Source organism: Augochlora pura, chromosome 3 (assembly GCF_028453695.1).
Source record: "Augochlora pura isolate Apur16 chromosome 3, APUR_v2.2.1, whole genome shotgun sequence".
Classification (NCBI taxonomy): Eukaryota; Metazoa; Arthropoda; class Insecta; order Hymenoptera; family Halictidae; genus Augochlora; species Augochlora pura.
The window spans coordinates 2,918,651-2,930,015 of NC_135774.1; the positions used below are offsets into that span (position 1 = coordinate 2,918,651).

At 44.9% G+C, this 11,365-nt stretch overlaps 1 protein-coding gene across 1 annotated transcript; it reads left to right on the forward strand.

Moving 5' to 3' along the window:
• Nucleotides 1-1,590: 1,590 nt before the first annotated feature.
• Nucleotides 1,591-10,204, forward strand: LOC144467953 (uncharacterized). The gene is made up of 20 exons (XM_078176984.1): nt 1,591-1,754; nt 1,891-2,166; nt 2,534-2,684; nt 2,823-2,982; nt 3,126-3,389; nt 3,511-3,724; nt 3,887-4,202; nt 4,264-4,571; nt 5,151-5,477; nt 5,642-6,006; nt 6,063-6,163; nt 6,420-6,746; nt 6,904-7,220; nt 7,283-7,430; nt 7,499-8,817; nt 8,871-8,981; nt 9,051-9,260; nt 9,332-9,641; nt 9,717-9,950; nt 10,016-10,204. The coding sequence occupies exons 1-20, from the start codon at nt 1,606-1,608 to the stop codon at nt 10,154-10,156; spliced, it is 5,748 nt and encodes a 1,915-aa protein (XP_078033110.1). The 5' UTR covers nt 1,591-1,605; the 3' UTR covers nt 10,157-10,204.
• The last annotated feature ends 1,161 nt before the right edge of the window (nt 10,205-11,365 follow it).

Here is an 11,365-nt window from a genome sequence, read left to right on the forward strand (position 1 = left end):
TTAGATTCGGCGCCCCTCTTCGCCTACACGCTCGACCACTCTCCAACTCGTTCGGAGTCGACGCGAAACCCGATTCCATCCTCCTCGGACTCGTTCGCCGCATATCGCGCTGTCTTTCTCCGACGATCGAACCTCGAGTCACACGCCATCTCACCACTGAATCTAGAAACCCACGTTTCAAACCTGTTCCCGCGACGCGACGGTCGATCGTCAATCTCGACGTTTCGGATCGATTCTCCAACCTCGGGATTATTTATAACATTTTTCCAGAATTATTTGTACAGAAGTAGCTGTCTTTGATTTCATTTCACGGTGGTTCGAGGACTTTGCTTTGAGGTGATGCGGTTTGCGAGAGTGTCCGGTGATAACAGGTCCGAATTCATTGATATCGTTGTATTATGTAAAAGCTGTCCCGAAGGACGACCGTGGAACGAGACGATACTATAGAGAAACGGAAAATAAGTTTGCAGTAAAGAAAATTTTATTTTCAGTGATAGTCACCGTACCTTTAGCAATTAATAGTTAAGATGGTTGAGTACTAGTCTCTTCAATAAACGTGGTCCAATCTGCGTCGTGTTTGGAGTCATCTCGATCAAAAGAATTTCAGCTGTCCATTGGTTCTGCAATTTTGAATATAAACTCAATTTTGAATATAAACTCAATTTTAAATACGAACGAAATTTGCTAAAAATAGAATCTTTCTTCATACATGTTTGCATTATCTAGACGCCGCACGCTATCGATGTATTCCTGTCTTGATTCCTTTCACTGCAGTCAGTTCTTATCCTTGTCTACAGAGGTAAGACCTCGCGAGCTCGAGACACCCGCGGGATGAAAACAGTGTATATTTTAGATGTTATATTCACGTAATGAATTTAATAAAATATAATTACTTTCGAATATACGCGCTGCGTGAACTCGTGGCTACTAAATCATCAAATCTACCACAATACGAATGAGGTATACAGAATACTCGATCTAGGCTAACAAGTTTAAATCTCTGAAATATCGGTAACGACGAGCACCATACATCAATGATAATGGTGCTTTCCAAAGCCCCAATATTGGATAATAAAACAATGCACGGGATGTTAAGTCTACTCCTACACCTCGCGCATAATTCTACGACCGCTTTGCAATTTTCAGCACTAATGACGCGGTGCTCCTAGGATACGTTATCGGCATCGCTGATAAGCTGTCACGCTATCGGGGAAATAACAAATGTGGGCGACAGTTGCAAAACTGACTTAAACTATGCTTCGCCAGCTTTTTCTGTACTGAACAGTCTGCGGGTTTTACGCACTTGCGAAAAATCATGAGTATATTAAACGTAAAATAATACACGTTTGTTTGAAATGTTTGTAACGCAATTTAAATCACGAAATATAATCGGACATCTAATACGAGAGGGGTGTGAAATTTTTCGCCGCGAAGAAAGCTATAAAATAAGTGACTATCGGAACGTCGAGCGAGCTGCCACGGTTAATAATTTACGGGTTGCAGTGACACGTTAACCATAAATTCAGCGATAAATCCCGATAGAAGAAGCAACGAGAATTAATTCCAGTTCCATTTAACGGTATGATCTATTAGACGGTGCGGATCATGGCATTCTTCCAATTAGCACTGAAAGCCAGGAAGCTCGAAAAAGCGAGGCTAACGTACGAGGATGAAAAACTGAGATCGATCGAGATCTCGGGCGGCGCCAAGCCCCGATACACTTTGAAGCAACGGATCCGCCGGCAGAAGTTGCGGTGAGATTCGAAGTTCCCCTTCGCTGCCAAGTCGCGGCTCGAACTATCGTTTAGTATCTGTCCAGAATAGATAGATTTTCCCTTTTCGGAAGAGTCCTGCGAAGACAAGATTCATTGACGATTTATTTTCTCGTAGCTTGAAGAAGAAGATTAAAAACGTCTGCGCAAAGATCTTCGCGATCCCGAAGGATTCTTGGATCTACAGGAAGATCGTCGATGTTCGCACGGACGGTACCTTGGAGAATTACATCGCGAAAAGTTTCGCCGGCTTCCTCGGTGGGATATTCCTCACCTACATCTTCTTCGGCTTCTTCGTGATCCAGCTCGGCTACAAGCTCTCCACTGCCACGTTCCTTTGCTCCGCGATAGGGGTGATTCTCACCCTCGGTCTGGCGTTCTCCCCTAGAATTCGGTTAGAAAAATCAAGCAACGAATTTTCATGTTACACTTGAAATAGATTCATAAATAATTCTTGTATTATTCTTCGAATAATACGGGAGGTAACGGTTAGACGTTCTTGGAAGCGAGTTCGTGATCGAAGACCCTTAGCTACGGAGCTGGCTAAATATGAAACGAAAAGGTTTACCGTGCCGTGCTTTCAGTTTAATTGGCGGCCGGAACCCGCGTGTTCCGGAAACGCGTAAAACAGCAATCACCGCGGACTCGTTTAAGAGGTCGAGCGCACAGGGCCTTCTAGCTCATCAGCCGAGGGTTAAAGCTCCCGCGACCGCTTCCCTCGAGGGCTCTCGCGTCAGACTTTTCTCCCGTTTCTCCCGCAGCTGTATAGTGTTCCTGTTATTACCCCAATTTTTCTCGAAGCGCGGGCGACAGGTGTTGGTCGCGTACGCTTTCATTCTAGCGTTAACCGGGCCGGTCAAGAACACTCTGCACAACATCGCCGTTCTTACGGAGTCACTGGCCTGCGCCCAAGTACGTTTCTCTATCATTTGAAACGTCCCGGCATCCCATTATTTCACGATCGGCGAACATGTATCGCTCGACCGTTGGGATCGGTTCATTATAGTGGTGCGCGGCCTGCTCACCACTGTCATCCGCTTCGTTTTCTAGGAGCAGCTGAAGGAGGCGGTGAAAACTGTGATAGATTTGGCGAAACAACCGTTCTACGCTCTGAGGGACGCGATAACGAAAGTCATCAAGTCGGTTAAAGCTGTCGTCAAGAGGATCAAGCAAACCCTTCTAGCGATCAAGAGGATCGTCCTCAGCATACGTAAGAACGTCTTCTGCAACATGTACATGTTTATGCTTACAGTAACTTGACAGAGTAGAGTATAAACAATGACTGAAGAATTCATAGGAAAAACTGGGACATTGAAGCATTGCAACATTGCGAACGATGGCTTCTTCTTGCAGTGAGGGTGATTACGTCAGTGTTCCAATGGCTCGGCAGCGTGATCAACATGTGCAACAAGAAACTAGGCACTCCGTTCGATAGGTGTCAGAGAGTGTTCGACGGTGCCGTCGCCGATTGCAAGGCGAAGCTTGGACCGTTCTTCGGGGTGGTCTGCAACATTACCTACGTGGTCAGCACACTTTGCTACATCGTGAAGCCGCTGGACTTCATCTGCATGCTGGTGTCCTATGTGGCTGACACCGTGGTCGGCGCAGTGAAACGAAGTGAGTGTTTCGTCTGCCGACCAAGCTTTGCCAATCTTTTTCTCAACCTTTCTTCGTATCCACCAATTGCGACGATGATTTACTTTGTATTTTTCCACGGTTTCATCTTTATGATTTACAGAGATTAAAAGGTTCACAATGCACATGAAGGCGATGTTTTATGTTAAGGTGAAGTTCTCGCACTCGTTTCATTTCGAGACGAACCAGAGCAAGTCGTTAGGGGATGTTTCCACCAGCATTGCAACCGAGATACGATCAAGGACCGACACGTTGTTCACTATCTTCGACTCGATCAGCTTCGTCACGTCTCTCTTCGTCTTCATTATCGTTCTCAGGTAACGATTCGATTCATTTATGTCATTGCGATCAGTCCGGAGACAGCTCATCTGTGGAAATCATTTAATTTAATTTAATTCAATTTAATTTAATTCTATAATACTGAGAATATAAGGTCCCTGAGCTTTAGGCTAGCAGTATTCTGATCCGTTTCTTTCCAGAGTAATGCGCTACAGATTTAAATGGATGACCAGCGAACGCTACGACAACAAATATATAACGAAGGACTTGCGCACCATCGACTTAATCAGGGCTCGACAGGACAAAGAAACCGTCCTGCCGCTGAACCCTCGCGAGAGCCACAAATACGTGAGCCTGTCCTCCGTCATGTTGGTGAAATCCGAGAGGCTCAAGCTAGTCAGATCGGCCGTGTTTTTGGGCTTGGCTACCGTCAAGCTAATCGCCTTCTTGGTCATAGACTACAGTCTCTACTGGGTGTTGAACACTATCCAGATCCACGGTAGATTCGAAAGCAAGGTACACCGCCGCGATCTTTATCGCTCGAGGCTTCTTCTCAAGCAATGCCGGTACCGCCTAGGTGGAGAAGCCGTCAGTTGTGACCATTCACGTCGCCGGCGAAGGCTACATGGCCGATCTATACAGGAGCATAGTTAGATCCTTCTCACCCCAGGGCAAGGAGTCGGAGATTAACACGATGCTGTGCCTACCTCAACCGGTGCCGCCCAATCTCGACAGGTACACTCAGATCGTCGGTTTGCTGATCCTCTGCTGGTTCGTAGCGTTCTTCGAGCCCTACGGCCTCCGTCTTAGACACGTGGTTCTCTGCCAGTACTATCCCGACAGGGCCAAGCAGAGGGCCACTTGGCTGTACAATCACATTATCAGGTAACTGTCTATCAGTCCGCGACGAATAAACGGAAATCAAGTTAACCCTTAAATGCATGAATTAATGAATTTGATTTAAAAATTAGGGGTTATAATATTTCGAATGAGTGGAAATCGGGAAAAATATTAAAAAAAATTATAAGTCATATCTTATAGGGTTTTTATTGAAAAATATTAATGATTCATTTTTGGTACACTATGCAAAATAGACATAAAAATTCTTTAGTTAGTATGAAAGAGATTGAAGCAGTCGTTTCCTTAAAAAAGAAACCTTACATTTAGAAAATATTTTTTGTTTAACGAATACACCAAAATATTTCTAAATAATCCACTTCCAAAAGTACGTAAATGAACCCGCTATCAAAAATGCGCGCCAATTGGTATAACGTCAGAAAGATACAAATATTGTAGTCAAATGTCATTATTTTAGTTAATTTTTGATAAGTCAATGGACAAAGGAATCACTGCCATTCAGCCAAATGTATCGATATCAAAACTGTTGTCGGGTATCCGTGCAAAAAGTTATTGATTCATTTTTGGGACTCTATGCATTTAAGGGTTAATGGACGATGTTTGCAGGTCGAGAGGCAACTTCCTCAAGTTCGCGAGACGTCAGCTGCGCCGGAAGTTCGGCATGGCCGGTGCAGACAAGATCGAGAAGATCAGCTTGCAGGACAGATTGTGGGCGGTCTGTCCCTGCTTGAACATTCTGTTCCCGAGAAAGCAGAAGACGTGCTTGTTGTGCAGCGCCGTGGAACGATCCGACATCGATCCGCACATAAAGTGTCCGACGCCGGGTTGCGTCGGCCTCTTCTGTCCGCCGTGTTTCGCGGATTTGCAAAATATTTGCACCATCTGCAGATCGCCGATCGACTACGGCGACTTGTCGGACCTAAGCGAAGAATTGTAAGTTAGGCCGCTGTTAAATGTTATTTTCTCCGTTATTTAAATATCTCGATGACTTACTTTATTTTCGCTTTTCTTTAACATCTCATACCTTTATCATTACCTTTATCATCACCTTCTTTATCACCCTTTCTGATCGATTCGATGACTATTATTTGCATCAGAGATTCTTCCGAAGATGACTATCCGAGGATAAAACCGAAGCCTATAGAGCTACCTGGAGAAGTGACAGAAGAGGAAGAGGAGAAAGCAAAATTGGAGGAGGAAGAGGAAGAAATTGGCGAGGAGGATGAAACCGAAAGACGCGAAGAAGCCGAGGAAGAAGAGACTGAAGTGGAGGAAGCCGAAGGAGAAGAGGAAGTTGACGAGACAACTGAAGAGGAATCGGAGAGCGAAAGAGAGAAGAGGGAGAGCTTGGCGATGCTGAGAAAGAAGGTGGAAGAAGACGAAGAAGATAGAATAGAGAAGGAAATGGCTCAACAGACGGAGGAAAAATACGAAGAGGACACCGACTCCGTTTACAGTTACGGTAAGAATTCTACCTAGAATTTTCACCACTTTTTAAATATGTCTCATCTTGGTCAGCCTATGAAGACGAGATTCCAGAAGTGACGAAGGACGTGGCGCGTAGAGAACCGTTCAAAGACGTGGAAGCTCAGAGAATTAGGGACGACGTGACGATCCAAGTAGGTGGCAACATAATTCTTGGGTAACTTACGATGACTTAGCAAATTGTTTTATAGAAATTAATTAATTCCTATTTCTACGCAAAATTAAGACCACGCGCAGTGTTATAACAACCAAACCGCGAATCCTTATATAAAGTAAAAATTTGTTGTCTCAATTATCAAATATAGAAGAAGGATTTCCTCCTTCGATGATTGTAATTAGTTACAAATCGCGGTGCAAATAATTTCTGCTAATAGCAACAAATATCTCCAGATATTCAACGAGCCCCTGGCGAAAGAGTCGTGCTCCTGCGACGAGTCGCCGGCGTCCTGCTTCGTGGTGAGGGCTCGTAGGAGGGTCCGCTCGAAATTGAAAAAGAGCCGCGATCCCCGCGGGAGGGGCTCCGATTCATCGCATTCGATCGCCGACACGGAGTCGTGGTCGACGGAGGAGATCGACGAGGAAGAAGTAATACACGTCGAGGTGGACGACGAATGCGAGGAGCTGCTGAAGAAGGATCGAAGGGATCAGGAGAAACGGGGTCGTATAAATAAAATCGTCGGCGCGGTAGCGAGGATTCCCTGGCTGGGCAGAGGCGAGGTACCGCACCGAGTCCTCTAATTCCGGCGTGTCCTCGTTTCCCATCGATATCCGTTCGCGACTGGTCCCGCGCGAAACGCTCCGGGTTTGCGCTGCGTCCACATCGTTAGAATCCGCGACAAGCGAATGTTTGCCGATGGAAATTTGTACCGGGCAGGACGACGACGGGAAAGCTCGAGGATTGCGGACCAGGCGACCCTCGCTTATGAGCAGAATCGTCGGCATGCTACAGGGGAAGTCGAAACTGCAGACGTATAGAAGGTCTAGGAAGATCAAGGGTTCGTCGTCGTCTTCCTCGTCCTCGTGCTACGACGAGAGCGAGACACTGCTGCGAGACGAAGACGTCTGCTGCAGGTCCGACGCCGGCCATCTGACGAGAAGAAGAGTCGGAAGACGGGACGAGACCGACGACACGGAGAACTTTGATTTCAGACATCCTCGCGAGAAGAAGTTCGCCACGAGAAAAGTGCCGAAGTAATTCTACCACTTTTACTAATTTTTTGAAAATGATAGATTGGTTTTCGATTATTCTGTAGATACTTGGAGTCAACCGTGAGGTGTACATCCTATTACGAAATGGATGAGACGGAGAATTCCCAGCAAGTGGAAGACGTCGACCAGTCGTCAGACATGACAAGCAGCAAGAAGAAGAGCAGACGAGATACGACGGAAGACGAATTTGTGGTAATTACGTTTGTTCATTGATGAAGTAAATTCACGAGGTGTTGATGTCTGATTTCATTTGCTTGCAGGCTCCTTGCTCTTGCACGTCGGACATCACTCAGGATACCAAGGAGGATAGAGACGTATATTCTCACGGAATGAGTACTATAACCGAACGAACCGATTCCTCGAAAATTGACTCAGAAACTGAGAAAGCGTCATCTGCGACTAGAAGCGACACCGAGAATACAGATGAGACGGAATCGCCGTTGGTGATAACACAGAGACGAGGAGCGAAGGACGTGTTTGACGACTCTTCAGAGTTAGAGGACGTTGAAGAGTCGGGAGAAACAGGAGTCAGTGAAATTAGTCAAGAGGAGGATACGGCTGTGAAGAGGCCTGGAAAATCAACGACTCGTAGATCTAAAGTGAAAAGGCAATCGGGCGGCGCTGACGAAGGCGTTGAAGACACAGATAAGAACAGGAGCAAGAAGAAAGGTTTCGGAAAGAAAATTCAAGCGATTGGGAAATTGAAAGACTTGTATTTGAAAAAAATATCTGGAAAATCTGATAAGAAAACGACGCCTGAACAACAAGATCCGAACGAAGTAAAAAGTGATGAGAAGAAGACGAACGTGGTAGGCAAATTGAAGGAATTGTATTTGAAACGGGAAGATAGAAGAGCTAAAAGGAAGAAAGAGAAGGAAGAAAAATCTGAAGAGTTGGAGGAACCTGTCAGCAAAAGCGAGGATAAGAAACTGGAGGTGGCTGGTAAGCGTGAGAAATTGTATTCGAAAATAAAATCAATGCTGTCCGATAAAGAAGATGAGTATCACGTGGCGCAGGAGTCGGAAGCAATGTCTACAGACGGAAAATCTGATGATGCGGACAAAGAATCTGAAAAAGCAGAATCGAGAAGAAAATCTAAAAGTTCTGAAGAACCAGGACCAAATAGAAAATCTGAGGAGAAAAAATCTGAACAGCCAGAACCGACAGAGGAATCTAAGGATAAAAAGTCTGAAGAAGCAGAAGCTGAAGAATCCAAGGATAAAAAATCTGAAGAACCGAAACCAAAAAAGAGATTTAAGAGTAAAAAATCGAAAGAATCAGAAGCAAAAGAAGAACCTATCATGGAGGTAGACGAAGGTAAAGAAAAGGAGGATATAGTTGAAGAACCTGCAGAAGATGAGGATAAGACAAGGAAAGTGTCTATCGACACCAAGGTTGAACCGTTGAAAATTGACAAAGCGACGGATTTGCCTGACAGAAGCAGACACACTCAAACGAAAATCTATAAACGTGACAGCAGGAAGATTTCTGAGAAAGAAGTTGAAGCTCCAAAGGATTCTGAAAAAGAAAAGGAAACGAGAAAGAAGAGTTACAGAAAGAAGAAGGAATCTAAGAAAAGGTATTAGCATTATAATTAAAATCTTAAGAGTATAAGAATATAATTCGTTTCAGTTACAAAGAAGATAAATCTCCAAAGGACAGAAAACGACGTCGCTCAAAGAAGGAAGAAGAGGATTATTATCCAGTGAAAGACAAGGATGAGGAAAGAAAGCGGAAAGCGAGGTAAAAACTGAATAAAGTACACGTGAAATTGTATAGAAAGTTATAAATAATGGGCTGTCTCAAAGACAGAACGCTATACGAGGAAGAACAGCCTGGGAGATACAAGCGCAAGTGCTCGAAGAGCAGAAGACACAAAGATGTTTCAGAGGGAGATGAAACAAGAAGATACGAAGACGAGTCGGAGATGCGTCACAGACACTCTGCAGAATATTCCGAGTGTTTCTGTGGCGAGTGTCGCTACCACGAACACGTTTGCCAGTCCCCAATTCACCACGATAGGTGTCCATCATATTTAAAAATAGTCTCACCTGTCCACTTAACGTTCAACATTAATAAAACATTTTCTTCAGGACTTATCAGCATCGTCCATGCCAAGGACAATACTCTGAGCTTCGCAGCGACGTCTACGGACATTCCAGAGACCCTCCGGAACCACTCCAAAGAGGATTCGAAATGCCCATGGTGAGGAAATATTTGCCCATGTTCCAAAGTCCTGAATTGATCGAGGAATTGAAGGCCCACGATCGAATGAAATTAATTCGAGAAAGAGAAGCCACGAGACGAAGCACTCGATCTTCTCCGACATCAGCGCGCTCCAAAATGGCGGCCAGAGAACCGCAACGCGCCACAACGAATCAAACGCGTCATCTTCCAGGCACAGTGAGAGTATTAATAGAATAAATTCGAATACGTAACAATCTAAAATTATTAATTGCACAATTAAATTGTTCGCAGAGCAAATCGGTGTGCAAAGACGCCAAATTTGCCTATCAAGAAACGCAAGCCTACAGAAACGTGTTACGCGAGCTGGAGAAACGGACCAGACACCGAAGACTCGACGAAGAAAAACCCCTGATACATTTGTCCCAGAAAGCGGACAGAACGAAAAGGGTGAAGCAACTGTATCCGCCAAGGGACAGATCTGCGAAGTCGAGGGACTTTGCCAATCGAGTAATTTCGTCGTTCAAGGTAACGCGGCATTGAGAATAGAAAAGTTAGTTAATAACTGTCTGATGGTTGATATTCGCGTGCAGCCTCGCAAGAGACACAGGTGCAACAGGAACACGCGAGATCGATCAACGGATCGCGTAGATTATGATCCAGAATTGTTGAGCAACGTCTCCTGCTACTGCTCGTCCGCTGGAGAACCGAGCGATAGTGAGTCGACTGCTTAGGCGACTCTGCTTATAAGTTCTCTTACATAATAATTATGTAAAGTAATTGTACAGATTAACAGTGTTCAGTAAAGCTTTGTACGATCTTCGCATAAATAAATGTATTTGACAATTTTCCATAACTGTAGTTTGGAAATTCTCGAAAAGAGCGTCGATTGTTTCAAACTATCGATACGGTTAAAATTCATAACCTCTAAAATAAAATTGTAAAATTACAATATATTGCTATGACTATAAATTAGTACGAGTGGTTGCTCCCACGGAAGACTATGATGTGCGAGTTACTTGACCGAAGTGGTCAACGAAGCATGGTTTAACTACAGCTTCGAAGGGATTTTCGAAAATTGTGCGTGAAATATATTTTAATTCTGGCGATGTCGGTGGAGAGAAGTCCGAGTAGAAATATTTCAGGAAGGTCCTCGCCATCGGAAAAGGGGGCCAGTTTAGTCAATAACAGAAGGAAAAGGAAAAAGTAGAATTTCCTTAAATTTCGAGATCTTAAAGGTTTCGCGATCCTTTTCAAATTGAAATGGGATTCGCATCGTTGTTCAAAAGACCAAAGAAGGGTGAGCCCGAGGAGCTCCCGAAATCTCCCGAGGTGGCAAAGGATCTTCCACCGGAACCGACAGAGGGCACCCGTGCACTTAGCAAGACCGTCGATCACTCGTTCCACGATGTCAAAGCCACAAGTTTCCCTCCCCCATTGAGCATCGATGCATCCGTGTTCACGGAATCGAAAAACCTAATCCCAGAGAAACCGAGAATTTCGGGGGCGCCGAAAATTCCAGAAGAGCCAGCTCCTATTCCGAAAAATGGAAAAATCGTCAGAGAGGATTCGTTGCCGGGCGAAAAGATGGAGATGGAATCCTGCGACAGGAGAACGTGTCCCAACCTCGAAGCCAGCGAGAAGGACAAGATCAGCCGTGACAGACTGACGGATATGATCAACGTGTCCATTAAGGAAGCGGTCGAGACTATCGCGAAGCAGTGTAGAATGGTACCTAAGAAGCAAGTATCCACGATACTGAAGATAAAGTCAGATTCCTGAAACGATCACTTAGTTCAATCAGCCTAAGCTTTATCGGTGCTAAATTATAGTACACCTCCGTTCTTTCCAGAAGCAGGAAGACGTTGAAATGACTCCAAAGGAGCAGTCGAAGGACACTCTCGACAAAACAGTATGCCGCAGGAAAGACTCCTCGAGGAGAG